This window comes from Takifugu rubripes, chromosome 6, assembly GCF_901000725.2.
Source record: "Takifugu rubripes chromosome 6, fTakRub1.2, whole genome shotgun sequence".
NCBI lineage: Eukaryota > Metazoa > Chordata > Actinopteri > Tetraodontiformes > Tetraodontidae > Takifugu > Takifugu rubripes.
In genome coordinates, this window is record NC_042290.1 from 4348803 (window position 1) to 4367459 (window position 18657).

Genomic DNA, 18657 nt, shown 5'->3' on the forward strand with positions numbered 1-18657 from the left:
AGTAATATTTTGAATTATTGTCATGTGGCTGTATTGAAGGGTTAAATAGAAGAGTTAAATGTACTTTGTGCTCGTTTTACAATCAGTTGCTCCGCCCTGTCGGTATCCATGTGTGATGTAATAGCGTGATGTCATAAATCACATCTTGGGCAACATTTTTCCAAACGCGTTGGAGACGTTCAGGCTTGTGTTTCAAAGTGTCTGGAGGGGCGGTGGGGGGGCTGATTAATGTGATGACGTCTGTTAAATAATAACAGTTTGCGTTTTAAAAAAAAAAATCAGTACAGCTTTTTAAATAAAATTCACAGTAGACTGATTATTTCCAGGAGCAACTTTTGAAAACATCTGCTTAAAGGAACACAGGTTAAATGATTTATACCATTTATAACAGTAGTATTGTGTATGAATAGTTACTAGGATTAAGTAGTGAGTACATCCTGTTTTGCTTTCTTTCACAATGTAATACTTGGAGTTTCAGCAACACGGTCCAACTCCCTCAGGTTTATCCAACCAGCTTTGTGGCACCAAGTCTCAAAATTAGGGCTTATGTGTGTAATGTGATACCTTTACAACAGTGTTAATGCAAATAATATTCCCATTTTTATATAAGTTCTATTTTTGACCAGAAAATACCTTCAAGTTCTGTGTGTTATTTATATACCTTTTATTCAAGTCTTGTTGGAAGGAAAGCTGGTTGAGAGGCAGATTATGGACTGTGATTCTGTTTCGAGAATCAAGGTGCTTGAATACAGAGGTCTGAGTTGATTTACGGGATCTCGGTGAGCTACCGGTCAGAACGCATTAACCATTAATTAAGAGGAGCCAATGGGTGATGAGGTTTATTGACAACCTAGTAGTACATTACAACAGTTGTAACGCAAGGTAGGTAATATAATGGGGGGGTTATGATCAAAGCCCCTCTTCCTCCTTGGAACATCAAGGGTCAAGATCTCTCAGAACCTTTGATTGTAATGTGGATGTTCGCCCAGACGGCGATTCTAAGAGTTGCCTTTCTACCAGCAGGTGGTGCTATTGGACCTTAGCCTGCATCTGTTGCATTTTTTCGAAATGTAAGTTAATAGAGATTGTGATTTTAAAAAATAAAATAAACTGAAGGAAAGACATTTTGCGCGAGCAGTATTTACTTTATTTAGAATTACTTCATCATGTACTGACATGTGGGGGTTTGGCCACTGCATTAAGCTTCACTGAAATGGATAATGGAGACAACACTGGATCCTTCGCTTATCTGAATGGATGCCTGCTGTAGCTGGGTTTCAACTCAGGTCTGGACAGAAGCTCATCCGTCCTCTGTCTGTACAGCTCCTCCTCCATCTGCCTCTGTCGATGCTCCCTCTCAGTCTGAGCTCTTTCCTCACTGCGAAGCTGCTTCTGCAGCTCGATCTGAGCGCAAAGGTCAGCCTGATATGCTGCACTGATCTGCCTCTGACTGCAGGGACAGACACCAACAATGAGTTCAGGGTCCCCAGGGAAGAATTCACGGGTCAAAATAGATGATTAATGTTTGAGATTACAGAGAGGATGCGGGATGCAACTCGAGTTGGCATACCATCTTTTCTTCTCCTCATCTTCCAGCTTCATTTCTGCCATCAGTCTGTCCAGTTCATCCTTCTCTCTCATCAACTCAGCCTGCTTTTCCATGTTCAAGCCCACTGCAACACAAACAGGAATTCATCCGAAAAAGAAAACAAAAACATTTACTTCTTCACTGAAAGGTCTACTCCTTAATTTGGAAAATGATAAAGGATACTTCCGGTATTCAGTGGCTTTTTCAGAGCCGATTCTCCTTTTTTAGGTATTACATATTTTTCAGGTGGTTTGTAGAACCTAAATTTTGTGTCGTATTGTGCCATGAAATAAAAAGCAAAGTGATTCATTTTTCCGTTTCCTCACGTTTGTGCTGAATCTGCAGGCTTCTGGTCTCCATCACTTCCTCCATCAGTCGGTTCCTCGCCTCACGCTCTGCCCGTCTCTGCTGGTCTCGCTGGCCCCAGACCTCCTTCAGCACCTCTTCCATCAGCTGCTCGATCTCCTCCTCCTCCTTCTTTCGTTTCTCCAGCTGATTGGTGAAGTAGTTCAAGTATTTTTGCTGGTCCTCCGCCAGCTCAGCCTGAATACACACAAACAGGACAACACAGCCATTGTTCTCAACCCGAAAAGGGTGGTTTGCCCTCTCCCGGTTGGTGGAGAAGTCCTGCCTCATGTGGAGGTGTTCAGGTATCTCGGGGAAGAATGCAGCGTGAGATTGACAGGTGGAATAGTGAAGCTTCTGTAGTTATGTGCAAGGCAAGGCTCCCCATTTATCGGCCAGTCTCCACTAATACTCTCACCAATGGACATGAACTTTGGATAACGACCGAAAGGACAAGATTGTGGGTACAAGCCGCCGAAATGAATTTCCTCCGCAGGGTGGCTGAACGCTCCCTAAGAGAGGCTGAGAAGCTCAGTCACTCCGGAGGAGCTCCTAGTAGAGTCGCTGCTCCTTTGCGTTGAAAGGAGTCAGCTGCAGTGGCTCCACTGGACGCCTCCCTTGGGAGGTGTTCCAGGCATGTCCCACCAGGAGGAGACCCCGAGGCAGACCCAGGATATGCTGGAGAGACTATGTCTCTCGGCTGGCCTGGGAGCACCTCGGAATACACCCCGAAGAGCTGGAGGAACTGTCTGGGGAGAGGGAAGTCTGGGCATCTCTCTGCCCCCACAACCCGGTTCCGGATAAAGAGGGAGAAGATGAGATGAGGACAACAAGCAGTTTTTCAGGTCCTCTCTCATGCTATGTTCTGATATACGGGTATGCAGCGTTCTTCTGGCCTTTCTTATACAGGCGGTCCACCACCCCACCAGTTTTTAAAATATTCCCTATTGCAGGATCATCCTACTTTCAGGATAAATAAATAAATGTCACGTGTTTTCATATATAAAGATAATTACTCCTCCTTTCACAGCTTGCTGCAGTGTCAATGTTCTCCGCGTCTTTCGCTGTGACTTGACATTAGCAATCAGTGCATTGGATCATTACCTTCCGCTGAGCAGCTTCCTGTTTCCCATCGGCGTGCTGCGTGAACACCTGCTTCAAGATGCCCATGTCCTCCTGCAGCTCCTCCTTCTGCTCCCGGGCCAGGCGCCTCATCTTGTGGCGAAGGCAGCGATCCAGCTCCTGCCGCCTGGCCTGCTGATCCTCCAGCTTCTGCTGCTTCTCCCGCCGCTGCTGCAGCTGCTCCATCTCCAGCTGCTGCTTCTGAACGCCACACCGGAGAGACCGTCAGGTCAAACGGACATGGCTATTTGGATTAATATGCCTCTCACATATCCACTGTCATCCTCTTGCTTGCCTCACTTCCTTTTCAGAGCTTGATTGGTGACATTAATTGATGATTAAGGGTCATTTCTGATATGTCAGTGGAAATAAATAAAATCACTCAAACAAAAGGGGATCAGTGGAGTTGTGTGAGCTGAGATGCACACATTGGTCCACTGGTGACCCCCACCCCTGCTCAACCCATCCAGATGATCACCAGATCGGGGATCCTGCTGAGTGGATATGTGAGAGGTGCTTCATTTCAAGTGCAACAGAATAAAGAGCAAACCCGGAGCCTGGAATGTTCCTCCTTCAGTTCCTTGAGTTCTCGTCGCTGTTGCTCCGCCGCTTCCATCTGACTCGTAAGCACGGCCTGCTGCTCCATGTCTCTCTGACGCTGTTCTCGCACCCTCCGCGCCTCCCGCTCATCTTTGGCTCGCACGTCGGCCTCCCACATTTCCTGAAACATCTTGTCCTCCTGCTGCTCCGCCCGCAGCAGCTCCTGCCGCAGCTTCACCAGGGCCCTTTGTTCAGCGTGCAGCTCCTGCTCCAGGCGCCGACTCTCGGCTGTCCGCAGTTCTTCACAGCGCTGCCTGAAAACGGCTGCATGCATGACTTCAATCACGTCGATACATTCTCAGCAAACTTCACTAAACATCAGATCCTCAATGACATTCAATAGAATAAACCACTAAATAAAAACTTGATCCATTATAAGGTGTCACCCAAAGCCTGGACTGCTTAGGTTCTCCATATAAAGAGCAGAAGTTTGCATACGTTTGGAAACTCCAAACTACTTTTGGAGTTTGCGTTCATTTACCTGAAGAGCTGCTCATTTTTTTCTGCGAGCGTTCGCTTTCGCTCTTCCTCTCTCTTTCCTCGGAGCGCTTTGACTTGCTCTCTCATCCACGCTTGTCTCTCTGCTGTGGCCTCCTTGTGCTTCTCCTCCATCTCCCATAGGAGCTGCTCTTCTTCCTCCTGCAGCAGGGCGTGCAGCCTGAAGAGGCATGCAAGAGCAGATGTGTGGAGACTTAGAATAGAGTCAGCAAATGTGTCAGCAAGTTGTAAAACGCAGAGCATGGATTATAAAAGAAAGTATCTTAAAAGTGTAAATACATATAAATGCACTTCAGACCTCGTCCTCCTCTCTTCAGCTTGGGACCTCTGCTTTTTCAGACACTTTTGTATTTGTCGCTCAATATCTTGTCTCTGGAAGTGACTCTCTGTAGTCTTCAGCCATGAATTCTTAATGCCACAGTTCTGCTGTTCCTTTGCAAATTCCTGCACTTTTGTCCGGGCTGCTTCCTGCCTTAGTCTCTCCTGCATCTGATAGTCCGCAGGCCTCGCTGACCAGGTCTTTGCTCTCTGTTTCACAAAGAAATTACAACAATGAAAATGTTGCTCTATTATTATTATTATTATTATTATTATTATTATTATTAGTAGTAGTAGTAGTAGTAGTAGTAGTAAAATGCTTTTAAATAGAAGAGTCTTCTGTAGCACTGGCACATAGAAATTCACAGAACAAAATTATAAAATATTGGATTTTAAACATGTAAAAGTTGAATTACTAAATTACTAAAGCAACGTTTGCACACTCACCAGAGCGACGGAATGAGGCGTCGGCCCAGTGATCTCCCGACATCGCGCCTGACCCTTAGTCAACATATTTATAATTTCCTGTGAAAGTCTGCTTAGTTGCTTCATGTAATGCAACAGAGGTCGAATTTCCACCGAGTCGTTGCAGTGGAGATGTGGAGCGTTCGGTTGCCATGGCAGCGTAGTTTATAAACATTGTTGGTACAACAGCGCCTTCTACTGGCAGAGATGCGATTTGCACATATCTGTTCTAAACATCAACGATACATAATGATTAAACACAAAAAACTGCGAGACAGCTTTATTAAAAAAGATCGAAAATTGCGAAATAAACGTAGAATAATTTTATAAAAAGGCTTGTGGATTGAAATTGTGGATGAAATAGTGTTTCATTGTTTCTTATTCCTTTTAAATATGACCATTGACTTGTTTTTGACAACTCATTTAACAAATTAATTTCCTCTTTCTGTTGTTTTTAATCACGAGTAACAATATTACACAAAACACATAAGACCGTAATTCTGTTTTATTTACATTTTATGAACTTATTCGTGGGAAATTAAAAATTAAAATGACCGAAATTCTCACTTATATTAGACAATGTATGCTGCGTCAGTATAAAATAAATCAAGAAACAGAAGAGGTCGCTTTATATTTACAAATATGCATTTCAAAGTGCAAACTCTGAGCCTGAAAGAGAAAATGTTCATGCTCTCATCTTGTTATTTAGCATTCCTTTAGAGCCATGGTTGTTTTCACCTGATAAATCAATAATGAATAGAACTGTTGTGGTGGAAGAAGTATTCTAAGTGGGAAAAAAAACATACAACAATGTAAAAAAAAAAAACTCAATTTAAAGCAAAAGTCTTGCATGAAAAAGCATACTACAGTTAAAGTCCATAAACATGATCAGCCAACGGTCCTGTTGTCCCAGAAAGGCGTGGTTCTGCATATGTTGATGAGAATGTGATAATATCATGAATTACAATTGTTTGGGCAGAGCCGCAGATGCTGCTTCCAGAGCCGCAGGCACGTTGTGTTTGAGTCGCAAGGTGGCGCTGTTGCAAAGACCACAGGGGCGTTGCTGAAAGTGCCACATCCGGGGCTGCAGAGACGTATATTGCATGAGGGTGGGCGAAAGTGAAAGCTGCGTAAACCCTGCGAAACAAAATGTGACTAAATTTGAAATGCGTATCTAATTTACCGAGCATATAGAAGAAGCAACTGCAGCAACCCGAAGTTGGATTAGAGCTCCACTTGAATTAATTTAAAAAATGAGCATCATCTTGGATCAAGAGGAGTTGCCAGAAGGTGAGAAATATCAAAACGGCTTAGAAGAAATGAGTTGAAGTATTCAACGCGTCACATATCCAGCATGAACTAAGTGATTTTGATACTCTCCAACTCTGATCATTTGCCCATTAATGAGGAGACATGCTGCTTTGCTTTGGGTATTAAACTGAGCAGGATTGGGCCACGCATCCTGCGCCTTGCGTGCATCCCGCTGACAGCGGCTCAGCTCCCGGGGGCAGCATGTGTGGCTCAGGAGGTTCTGACTGGCCTCCACAGACAGTTGGATCGTTTGGGGGAGGTCGGTAACTTGGATTACCAGTCTCCCACAGGCAGAAATCATGTAATGTGGGGATGAGAAAGTTTGGTTTAAGGGGCATTAGTGGTGTAATATTCAATGACCTTAACCTTTTTTATATGAGGTCAAACTGGTGCTACGAAAACAACAAATGCTAAATCTGAGTTCTGTGGCAATAGAGTCTGAACCTTTTCCTGCACATTTTTGTACTTATTGTACATTGAAAATAAAATAATTGCTTCTACATTTATTTTTACATTTGGGTACTTTATTTAGTTTTGTTTATTTGCAGTGAGTGTGTTTTTTTCTACATAATGTGCCATTCATTTGTTTTGAATATTAAAGTAACTAATCTAAATTTGTTATGTGGAAACATAATGACATAATGTTCTTGATGTTTACCCAAGCTGCAGCCTCCTGCAAAAGAGACCTCGAGTTCCCCGATTCCGTCTGTCTGTCCTGCAAGAGCAACCAGTCAAAGGAAATCTTTACAGTCTTTAAAAGAGAACCTCTGTATTCATGTTCCACTGATGACAGGTAAGACCTTATGTATCTCTCGAGGAGAACAATGCTTATCTCCTTATGTGGGATAGTTTGCTAAAAGTGCCTCGCAGTGTCACAGTGGAGTTGAGGTACACATAAAACTAATACGGATGTTACGTCCCGATGCTGGGGAAAATGATAAAGGGAAGAAAAAATAACAAAACCACACAGCACGTTTGCACGTCTTGCCTCGTTGTCATCTTCTTTTTTTTTCTTTCACACACTCCCATTTGAGTGCAGTTTTTTATTACTAGTACATAAAATGTCAACAAGCAGCAATATAAAAATTAAAGATTTTTTTTCTAAAACTGAGGTTATGTCTGGGTTTAGGGTTCAGGTTGGGTTAGGTCAAGGTTAGAAGGATTCTGTTCAGTTTGGGGTTTGGAGTTTTGGGTAGCAGTTCTTTTGCACTGTCGGTGAGTGGGGAGGCTGCAGACCCGTCTGGAGGGGATCCAGGTTCAAGACCAGGCCCGGGCAGCCAGAGCAAGCGGAGCCATGTAATTCTGTCATGCACATCATCAAAGAGTTTTTAAATGCATAAGTCATTAACATGGTTGGGGTTCAGGGTTTGGGTTTAAACGTTGTTGCACTGGCCTACTGATCTGAGTAGTGTGAGGGAAAGGAAAAGCTCCCATTGAGGGTCAGAAGATCAGAGCGAGTATCCCAGTCAGTCACACAGAAAATGTTAGGAGAGGTAAAAAATAGAGTTTAGAATCATTCGATAGTAAAATTCTTCCCATTTTTGAGAGAAAGGTAAATATAGGGTCAAAGCTAAATTGCTGGATAAAAAAATACTAGAAAGGATACGATTATTTTATAAAAAAGTATGGGGATAGTTTAAGAGAGATTTCAGAAATTTAAAACAAAGCTAAACTCATAAGTGGAAAAAAAATAAGAAGAACAAGACATTTAAAAAAAGATTTTAAGAAAAATTCAAGACAAGATAAAAGTGTAAAAAAAAACAGGGGCCACTGGCTGGAGGAGGACTGTATTTAACAGTGCTCATTAAGGCCCCCTGGCGTGGTTGTGCCCAATTAGGGTTTATGGCTAGGTTGGGGTTATATTAGGGTCATGGCTAGGGTTAGAGGAGTGGAAGAGACAGCAACGTGTGCAGCATTTGCAACTGTAAAATTCACACAGGCAACACGCCAGGTACAACGTCTAATATTTATTAATCACTCACATTTACCTGAGCTCTTTTCACTTCAGTGCTCCGCAGCAGAGCCGAGACTCTCCTGAGCCACCATGTCTGTCCGTTGGGAGCCACCAGTCTAAAGACTTGATCGTCAACTTGGAAGACGATCGGCCATCTGCGGAGCAGAGGTAAGTAGGCGACTGGGCGCCTGGATGGAATTCTCCTTGTAGTCATTGCCAACCTATCTTTGCTGCCTCCACAGGGTTGACCCAAAGGATTCAACTGTCTCTATTATTCCATGTTTTCAGCAACGTCAAACAGACCTGGATTCCTTATTTAAGGTCTGTACTTCTACTTCTCCTGCTTTACAACCTGTCTCTTTATGATAATCCTAACCAAAATGTTACTCTGCATCAGCTGTTGGAAGACAGCCTGGTGTCTATTGTGAAGAATGAGCTGAAATGGGTCCAGAAGGTCTTGAGTACAGAATGCTTTTTGAGACCTTGGATAGAGGTTGAAGATGGAGTGCAGATGGGAAGCTGCAGAAAGATGATTCAAGAGGTGATTCTGCAGGTCCTAATGACCAACAAGGACCTGGCTGGCTGTGGGAAGAGCAGTAAGAGAGAGATCTAACTTGCAGAATAAACTTTGCTTTATTTGTGTCGCAAGAAATATGTTGATTCATTTTCCTTTTTTAAATTTTTTACAGAGGTTTTGGGTGCCGTCTGTCAAAACAATCTCAAATTTAGGCTAAAGGGAAAATTTAGGTGGGTTTCTGAGGGGCTCACTAAAGCAGGAAGTCCAACCCTTCTGAATCAGATATACACCGAGCTCCTCATCACAGAGGGGGGTTCTGGAGGGGTCAACAATGAGCATGAGGTTAGATACATTGAACAAGCGGCCAGGAAAGCAAAAACACAGGAAATAACAGTTGGACGAGAAGACATCTTTAAACCATTGCCAGGAAGAGACAAATCCATCAGAACAGTGATGACTACGGGAGTGGCTGGGATTGGGAAAACAGTCTTAACTCAGAAGTTCACTCTGGACTGGGCTGAAAACAAAACCAACCAGGAGACCCAGTTCATCTTCCCCTTTACTTTCCGAGAGCTGAATTACCTTAAAGGGAAAACGTACAGCTTGGTGGGACTGGTGCATGACTTCTTCCCTGAAACCAAACAAGCAGGGCTCTGCAGGTTTGACCACTTCCGGGTTGTGTTCATCTTTGACGGTCTCGATGAGTGTCGACTCCCTCTGGACTTTCGCAGCAATAAGACTGTGACCGATCCCACGGAGTCCGCCTCTGTGGACGTGCTGCTGACAAATCTGATCAAGGGGACGCTGCTCCCTTCTGCTCACCTCTGGATCACAACACGACCTGCTGCGGCCGCTCTGGTCCCTGCTGACTGTATTGACAGGGCAACAGAGGTCAGGGGCTTCACTGACCTGCAAAAGGAAGAATATTTCAGGAAGAGATTGGGAGATCGGCAGCATGCCAGCACAATCGTCTCTCACGTAAAGATGTCGCGAAGCCTTCACATCATGTGCCACATCCCAGTCTTCTGCTGGATCACTGCCACAGTTTTGGAAGATGTCTTGAACTCTGCAGAGGGAGCACAGCTACCCAAGACCCTGACCGAGATCTACATCCATTTCCTGGTCATCCAGTTGAAACTTAAAAATGTCAAGTACGACGGCAGAGGAGAGACGGACTCACATTGGTGCCCACAGAGCAGGGACTTGGTCGAGTGTCTGGGCAAACTAGCATTTGAGCAGCTCCAGAAAGGGAACGTGATCTTCTATGAATCCGACCTGACAGAATGTGGTATCGATGTCACGGCCGCCACGGTGTACTCAGGGATGTTCACGCAGATCTTCAAAGAAGAGAAAAGTCTATACCAGACCAAGGTGTTCTGCTTCATCCACCTGAGTGTTCAAGAGTTTCTTGCTGCTCTCTATGTCCATTTGAGATTCGTCGAGCATAATGTCAATCTGTTGTCCAAACAAAAAATCAAATTTAAGTGGCTAAAGCAAAATCTAAACTCTTTACACAGGAGTGCTGTGGATGAAGCCTTACAGATCCCAAATGGCCACCTAGACTTGTTCCTGCGCTTCCTCCTCGGGCTTTCACTGCAGGCCAATCAGACGCTGCTGCGTGGTCTGCTGACAAAACAGAAGGTGCCTCACGAGCTATCCTCAAAACGAGAACGTACCTCAAGAAGAAGATCGACCCAAATCTGTCTCCAGAGAGAAACATTAACTTGCTCCACTGCCTGAATGAACTGAAGGACAGTTCCCTGTTGGAGGAGATTCAGCAGTACCTGAGAGCAGGAAGCCCTGACACTGATGACCTGTCTCCTGCTCAGTGGTCAGCTCTGGTCTTTATATTACTGTCATCAGAGGAAGATCTGGACACATTTGACCTTAAGAAATACTCTGATTCAGAGGAAGGAGTTACGATGCTGCTTCCAGTGCTCAAAGCCTCCAGAAAAGCTCTGTACGTACCCCACAGACATGCATTACTTAGATTCAATGGGGGAAAAAAAACAATGTATATTTAAATGTATAATTCTTTTCAGATTAACTGCTCGTAACCTCTCTATGAGCAACTGTAAGCTTCTGGGCTCGGTTCTCAGCTCCGAGTCCTCGGCTCTGCGAGAGCTGGACCTGAGCAACAACAACCTGCAGCAGCCAAAAATGAAGCTGTTGGCCGCTGGACTGGAGAGTCCATGCTGCAATCTGCAAAGTCTCAGGTCAGGATCCCTCAACTGCTTATTTCCGTTTGATTGATTAGTCATTTTCTTAGGCCCATGAAGATCTTCCTGCAAGCCAATTTGATACAAGCTTCATGCTGTGATTTCAAAACTCTAAAATACCAAAGGTAGAGCCAAGTTCTGTAAATGAATCACCATAAATGTTAAATTTGCTAGTAAACAGTTGCCAAAATGTTGGATGTACAGCAATTAAACAGTCCTAAAACAAGAAAGGAGGGTGCAAAGTACCTACAGGAATGAGGAGAAACTGGTGATGTCCACTGGAGGTTAGGGTTGGAGAAATCAAAATCCCTATCAATGAAAAGGTAGGAGATTCGTGGAAATGATTTTCATTTTAAGCTCCCAGAAATGCAGGTTCTGGGCCTTAAATGGATAAAAATGAATTTTAAAATCAATCTGAATCTTAGTTGTTTCATGTCAAATCCATTGTGGCGCTAACAACGTATAAACATGGTGCTTATCCAAGGACCTCTGGACTGCTGGACTCATTCTAACTGGTAAGGAATGATGCAATGGAGATTGTGCAGGAAAAGGTGATGCACCTCCTCCCCTCTTCTCTTTGCAGGTTATCAAGCTGCGTGATCACGGAGGACAGTTGTGCTTGTCTGGCCTTGGCACTGCAAACCAACCCCTCCCACTTAAAAGAGCTGGACCTAAGCTACAATCCTCTTGGAGATGGTGGAGTAATGGTGCTGTCCGCTGCGTTGAAGGATCCACACTGTATGCTTCATAAACTCAGGTGACGCTTAAATGAGCATCTGTTGCAAAACTGCAGCCGTATCAATGTCACCAAATTACCAGTGTCAATAATGCACAGTCATGAACTCTGGTTCCTGCCTCTACAGGTTGAGCGGCTGTAACTTGTCAGAGGGAAGCTGCAGAGATCTCGCTTTAGTTCTTAGCCCCGAGACCTCGAGTATAAAAGATCTGGATCTGAGTGACAACAACATCCAGGATTCAGGACTACTGTTACTGTCAGATGGATTAAACAGTCCACACTGTCAAGTGGAAGTAGTCCGGTCAGTATTCTCAATAAATATCGAATTAAACACAATAACATTTTATATTGTTAAATATACAAAACTGATTAAGTGCTTATATCCATAACTGGTAATAGCACAGCAGTATTATCACCGAATGGTGTCACTCTTTACTTCTTTATGTCTTATCACACTGTCCTCTCGGTCAACGTGTCTCCAGACTTAGTGGCTGTGACCTCTCACCGAAAAGCTGTGAAGTTCTGGCATCAGCACTCAACTTCCGGGCCTTGAGTCTGAGAGAACTGGAGCTAAATAACAACAACCTGGGGGATTCTGGAGTGGAGCTGCTGTCCGCCGCGCTGAAAGCTCCCCAGGGCTCTCTGCAGACGCTCAGGTCAGTGTTGAGGTGTGCGAGGTGTAATCCCCAAACTAGGATTTCCTAATTATAGTTCTCATTAGTGAACTCAAGGTCAACCTTTATAGTGATAATGATAGCGTGTTGCTTGTCATCTTGTGTGTTTGAAGGCTGTCGGGCTGCCTGGTCACAGACGTGGGCTGTGCTTCTCTGGCCTCTGCTCTGAACGGCAGCTGTCTGAGGGAGCTGGACCTGAGCTATAACCATCCAGGAGGTGCAACATGGAATCAGTTGTTCCCTTTCCTTGCACAAGATGATCTCAGGTAGGAACATGCAAGGCTTTAAGAGAGAAGAAACGCATTTTTAAATCAATGGAAACGTACATATCAGCGCAGATAACATGTAGGATTCCCAATAAATAATAAAGACTGCTTATTATAATAAGTAACTGTCTTTTAAAAGTGTACTTTGTCACCTATCAAGTAGTTTTCTTTGTTCATGTTTCTTAAAATAATATATATTTTTAGCCTTGGGGAATTCCACATCACTTATCAACCTGCTGACAAAGTGAACTGTTCTTCTAGGTTGGAGCCTGGTGGAGCAAGATATTTGAGAGCCGGTCTGACAAAGTGTAAGCTTGTTTCCAAAGTTAACACTTTAAAATCTGTCTCTTCTGCGCCATCGACAGAAGCTTTATGTACTGTTCTCTCCATTAGATGCCTGCGAACTTGTGCTGGACACAAACACCATCAACAGAAACCTGAAGCTGTCTGACCACAACAGGAATGTGACCTTCGTGGCCGAGGGGCAGCCGTATATAGAACACCCAGACAGGTTTGACAACTGGTCTCAGCTCATGTGCGAAAACGGTCTGACCGGACGTTGTTACTGGGAAGTGGACTGGAGGGGCGATGTTGATATCTCAGTGAGTTACAGAGGAATCTGCAGGAAAGGGAACAATGCCGACTGTGTGTTTGGGGTGAACAGTTGTTCTTGGAGCCTTTTCTGCTCTGAGATCAAAGGGTTCTCCGTCTGTCACAAAAGAAACAGAACATTGATCCCACACTCATCTCCTGCCTCCAATAGAGTCGCGGTGTATTTGGACTTCGCTGCCGGCTCGCTGTCTTTTTACACGGTCGCCTCTGGCACGATGAACCACCTCCACACCTTTAACACCACTTTCACCGAAGTCCTCTTCCCCGGGTTTGGGCTGTGGTCCGACAAGTCTGGTTCCACTGTGTCTCTGTGCTCTCTGAAGAAGGCAGAACTTGGTGGCAGCAGTGACGCACAAAGATGAAGATGTTCAATTGGGAAAATAGTCAGCTATTGAAACTCCAGTCGAACAAAAGCTTAAAGTATTTATCTGATACAAAAGTACTTAAATATCAATAAGTTTATGGTAAATTTCAACATCTATTACCTCTATGCTGTCTACTGTCTAGACCAGGGGTCACCAACCTTTTTGAAACCAAGAGCTACGTCATGGGTACCGAGTCATGTGAAGGGCTACCGCTTGACACACTCCTCTAAAATAACAAATTTGTGTGTGTGTGTGTGTGTGTTTATCAATAACTTAGAGTGGGTAACAGAAAAGATCAATATTCAACACTTTATTATTATTAATCTCAGCAATTGTTCAGATGATCACTTCTACATTTGATCAGAAAAGAAATGTCGAGTTTTCACCAGACTCTTTCAACCATAAGAAACTAAACCATTTTAACCATTCATAAACTATGTTGAACCATGTTTTAAAAAGTTATGCAACATTTAAAAAAAATTAACTTTCATATTGAATAAATCTTAACTGAACTACTGCAATTCTGCTCAAAATCTGTTACATTTTATAAACACACTTTTTAGCTCATGGGCCTTCTCTGACTGTAGAAAGCTTCCCGGTGGGTAGTTAGCATTAGCATTGTAGCTTTCATGACGCGTAGTGAAGCGTCGCTCCACATTGTGCTGCGTCGCCGTCATCACAGTCGCCCCACAAATGCAACATACACACCTTCCTTTCACAGTAGTAAAAAATGACTCTTCCTCCCATTCACTTTGAAAATGATAAATTTACTGTCGTCTTTTTGCCATGTTTTTGGGGTAGAAAATTGCCCTCCACCCACCATCTTCACTGCCCGCTAGTTTATTCTCCACAAGCGCAAAGGTTCTTTCATGCGCACAATATTGACCTTTGAACTAGGTCAGAGTTCACCTTCACTTTATTTATATTTTTATTTATTTTTAAAACATTGTCATTTTAAAATCTATGTAAATGCAGGTGTGATTTAAAAAAAATAGCGGTAGAAAAAATTTTCTTAGACGCACCTCACTTGCGAGTTTTGCTATTTTTAGAACAGGCTTGTGGGCGACTCATGTGGTCATTGCGGGCGACTTGGTGCCTACGGGCACTGTGTTGGTGACCCCTGGTCGAGACTGTTTGTTTGGCTACATATATAAGACAATACACAGTAAGTTAATAGTGTCAAGATCTACATTATAAAATTGAATTTCACAGATCCTGTCTCTCACTCTTTCTATTGTCCTCATAGATGTCATGTGCTTTATCATCGCTGTCACTACCAATACGATTAGTATAAATGCTGACATGTTGCTGAAGTTAAGGATGTTCTCTGTATATGTGGCACCTACTGTACATCTGTCTGTTCCAGGAGAAGGTTCCTCATCTTTTCAAGCATGTATATTATGTTCAAACAAATGTAACTGGCACTATTTGTTTGTTCTTATTTATGATCTGTCTCTCACATTTGTTTGTCTTTATTTGCACTTGCATGTTTAAAATAAGTGAATAGTGATTAGTGTTTAAGTGATCCCGGTCATTTAGGATTTTACTCCAACCATGTTTCTTCCTCGAAGACGATGGTTCCCCGCCCTCCTTCCAGTTTTTAACAATGCAGCTCTTGACCCAACTTAAATAGTTTCTGCAATCTCCTTAAATGATTCTCAGCTTGATGCAGCCAAAGATTTGATCCTGCTGAAACATACGAACATCGTTTCCATGACAACAACTGAGAAGTGACGCATGGCATCAGTTGGGGTTAAACAATTTGTTGCCAGCTGAAATAGAGTCTCCCCTGCAGGAATTATCCATGAGGAGGCTCTTACCTATTTGCTGTATGTTGTTGGATCCAATTTGATATGTGTTATTTGAAATGGTCACTTCCCGTTTTGTCATGTTGCATAAACTGACAAGACAACAACAACACTATCAAATTACAAAATGTCAAGTCTTGTTGAAGTTGTTCTGAATGTATTTATTTATATTTTGTTGGATTTATTTTTCAGTATTACACACACATGCTTATCAGCACTTTAGTAATCATGACTTTTCATGTCTTCCATCTTTATTCCTTTTATGTTAACATTTACAATTAAAGTCATTTGTCATGCTTAATCACAACTACACATGTATTTATTGGATATGGGATTCTAAGTACTTTTAGGGGGTAAATGTGAAATTGATGAGATTTCAATTTTCGAAGTCGGCGGCTTCGTTGGCATTTTCGACATCATCGACCAATATTTTGTAGGCGAGTGCAGCTCGGGTCCGATCATCCATTTGACTCTTAATCACTTCCAGTTTCTTCTTCATCTCTGTCTTGTTGCTCTCCCCCAGTTTGCTGATCAGGAAATCCAGGACACCCACAGTGGACAGTGACAGGAAATTCAGAGCGATTTTTTCCAGCGTCTCCACATGCTGGAAGGATTCATTCAACATCTTGTCCTTGTCCATTTCCAGCACTTTTACTTCCTTCTCCAGTCTTTCCAGAAGGCTCAGTTTGCTCTCACTTTCTGCCTTGTTGGCTTCATACTTCTCTTTCATGTCCTGGAGGGTCACTTTGTCCTTTTTTGTCTTGTTCACATAGATCCAGCCTTCTTTTACGTGGGCTGAGACGGGGCACATCCTGGTACAGACGGTGCAGTGGCCACGTTTCATCACTTCACAGTATTTGGGAGACCAGGCTATGGTGCATCCAGGGTAGTGACAGTTCTCCTCACAGACGGTGCAGCAGGTGGCCCCTTCATACAACACCAGCCACCACATGCCACTATCAATGCTCTTCTTTTCTTTGTACACCTTCTCTACCTCTACCGTGAAGTTCTTGTTCTTCTTCATCTCCTGCTCACAATTTGCAAGAGCCTCCCGAGTCTTATGAATTTCGCTCTGCTTCATCTCAAGAAAGGTGATTCTCTCTTGTAGGTTTTTTATGCAGGCCTCCAGTCGGATTCGCTTGTTGAGGACGGCTGTAGTCATCTTCAGCTTTTGGGGTTCAACTTCAGCCAGAAATCTTGTGAACCCACTCAACCCCTTCATCGATGTGTTGTCAGCATATTTAAGCACTTCAAAGTCTTCCGACCTGTCTTCCTTCTGTCTGTTATTAAACAAGAAGTGAATGATTTGCTTCTTTTCGTCTTTAGCACACTTGAGTTTTGCATCCTTCAGAGCTTTCAGGGCATTCCTCGGCGTTCTTCCATCCGAGTGTGTGATCAGGGCAATGATGTTGTTCTTAACATCTTTCCCAAATAGAGACAACACTGAATCAAAGATGTACAGCAGCCGGTCGCTCAGTCGACACTCGCTGCCTTTCAGCACCAGGCCCACTGCACTGAGCTCATGAATTCCATCCTCCGAGCGAAACCAGTCATACAGTCTTTGACTGATGATGGCATCTCTTTTGGCCCCTCTGGTGTCTCCGTACCCAGGAGTATCGATGATGGTCAGAGAGTAAGGAAGAGCTCCACCTTCAAAACCAAAGATCTGGTACACGATCACGTCTGACGTCTGCCTCTCGCACTGACTGACTGTCTGCTTTTCGTCTACAATCTCAAACCAGACGTCGTCCTCCCACCTCACCCCGATGGCGTAGTTGACGAGGGCATTGATCAGAGTGGATTTTCCTGTTCCCGTCTCACCCAAAAGCAGGATGGTTTTGTTTTCTGTATTTGCATCCTTTTCTCCGAGGGTCATTTGTTTTAGCGTTCCAATGTTCTTTGATTTTGGCTTCAGCTGGTAGACTTTTGGAGATCCACCATGGATCAGTTCTTTACAGGTAATGCTGTCAAATTTAGATGGGCTGTGGAAACAAGATGTTCATATACATATACATACACACACACACACACACACACACACACATATATATATGAGAGAGATATATATAGTTTTTAAAATGCAGTGATATTTTGATTAAAAACATAAATATCCTGTTACACAGTATTAGTACACACAGTAGTATGGAGGATGATTAATGAACTATTCATCAAGAATTTGCATACTATTACAAAACAGTACAAAAGTACCACCCTAAACAATTAAAGTAGAACTGTTACTTCTGACTTTATACGATGCGTTACTCACCTCTCCATGGCAACAATGTCCCTGGTGAGTGACTGTTGAGATGCTGATTACTTCTGTAGATGTGAGAAAAACACAGTCATCACCGTGTGCCAGCCAGTGTGTTATATGAGTGTAGAGGAGCTGAGTAGAATTACAGTCCAATGTTTATGTGCAATGTTGCAAGCAATAATTTAAAGACTGTTACACACAACATCCATTTATCTCTTGTTATTCCTAATCAGGAGTATGCTTGTAAAATAAATTTATACGAAATGAATTGTGGAGAATGAAAAATGTGGGTAAATGCTTGAATATAAATATCTACATTTCTGCTAATTCTGTATGATAATGTATTTATTTTTAATATACTAATTAAATGAATGTACATTTGTGTTCAGCTCCTCTATTATATTTATCTGGGCTAACTGATCCAATGCTGGGTTGGTAAATAAATTAGTTCCTTTTTGAAAAATATCAGAGACGTTATTGAAAGCTTTTTGGGGGGATTCCCCCCAAAAAAATTGAAAACACCAACCGGAAGTTAACAGTGATTTTATTTCGAAAATCGCGACGTCACCTGGCAGCTGTGATGAGGCAGAATTCTGCAGCTGTTCGAGACTGTTCACGCGCCACCTAATCGCGCACAGAAAAATAGACAATTCAAATTTAAACTGTTAAACTTGGTCTTTGTTTTTGCAGTCATATTACAAATGTTCACACTGTGACAAAAAAAATGAAAAATATTACCTTTTATTCAATAAGGTTTTCGTTTTCTTTTTAAAACTGATCTGGAAGCGAGAACATCTAACAGGTGATTAAAATATTAAAAAGAAAATTAGCCTCAAAGCCCCGATTTTGTCAAGTCACAGTCGTGCCATTAATTTGCATCTATTTTAAATGTAATTCTGCAGCTTTCAATCGTCTTCAGTAAATACCAGAAACACGCTTGTAACCTCGTATTTGAAGTTTAACTGTACTTACAACGCTGGAGAGTTGTGCAGAAATGTGATGGTG

The 18657-nt window shown here is 43.0% G+C and overlaps 3 protein-coding genes across 4 annotated transcripts; 1 reads left to right on the forward strand and 2 right to left on the reverse strand.

Annotated features, from left to right (window-relative positions):
- Nucleotides 1-1129: 1129 nt before the first annotated feature.
- Nucleotides 1130-5084, reverse strand: cfap53 (cilia and flagella associated protein 53). The gene is made up of 8 exons (XM_011617610.2): nt 4919-5084; nt 4452-4681; nt 4137-4313; nt 3606-3909; nt 3038-3256; nt 1915-2131; nt 1571-1673; nt 1130-1450 (listed from the first exon to the last, which is right to left on the reverse strand). The coding sequence occupies exons 1-8, from the start codon at nt 5021-5023 to the stop codon at nt 1246-1248; spliced, it is 1560 nt and encodes a 519-aa protein (XP_011615912.2). The 5' UTR covers nt 5024-5084; the 3' UTR covers nt 1130-1245.
- Nucleotides 5085-6020: 936 nt separating this feature from the next.
- LOC101079179 (NLR family CARD domain-containing protein 3-like) lies at nt 6021-13824 on the forward strand. The gene is given in 14 exon segments (XM_029838119.1): nt 6021-6226; nt 6911-7040; nt 8256-8369; nt 8444-8522; nt 8599-8797; nt 8891-10387; nt 10390-10678; nt 10761-10934; nt 11521-11694; nt 11801-11974; nt 12156-12329; nt 12461-12613; nt 12875-12921; nt 13007-13824. Coding segments are annotated over 14 exon segments (3822 nt in total). The 5' UTR covers nt 6021-6189; the 3' UTR covers nt 13588-13824.
- Nucleotides 13825-14824: 1000 nt separating this feature from the next.
- On the reverse strand, nt 14825-18657 carry LOC101080174 (uncharacterized). Of its 2 annotated transcripts, none has more exons than XM_029838121.1 (5): nt 18625-18657; nt 18391-18431; nt 18221-18276; nt 17665-17717; nt 14825-17380 (listed from the first exon to the last, which is right to left on the reverse strand). In XM_029838121.1, the coding sequence occupies exons 4-5, from the start codon at nt 17670-17672 to the stop codon at nt 15775-15777; spliced, it is 1614 nt and encodes a 537-aa protein (XP_029693981.1). In that variant the 5' UTR covers nt 17673-17717; nt 18221-18276; nt 18391-18431; nt 18625-18657; the 3' UTR covers nt 14825-15774. The 2 variants fall into 2 exon arrangements, with proteins under 2 accessions (XP_029693981.1, XP_029693980.1); XM_029838120.1 differs by having other exon boundaries at nt 18391-18447.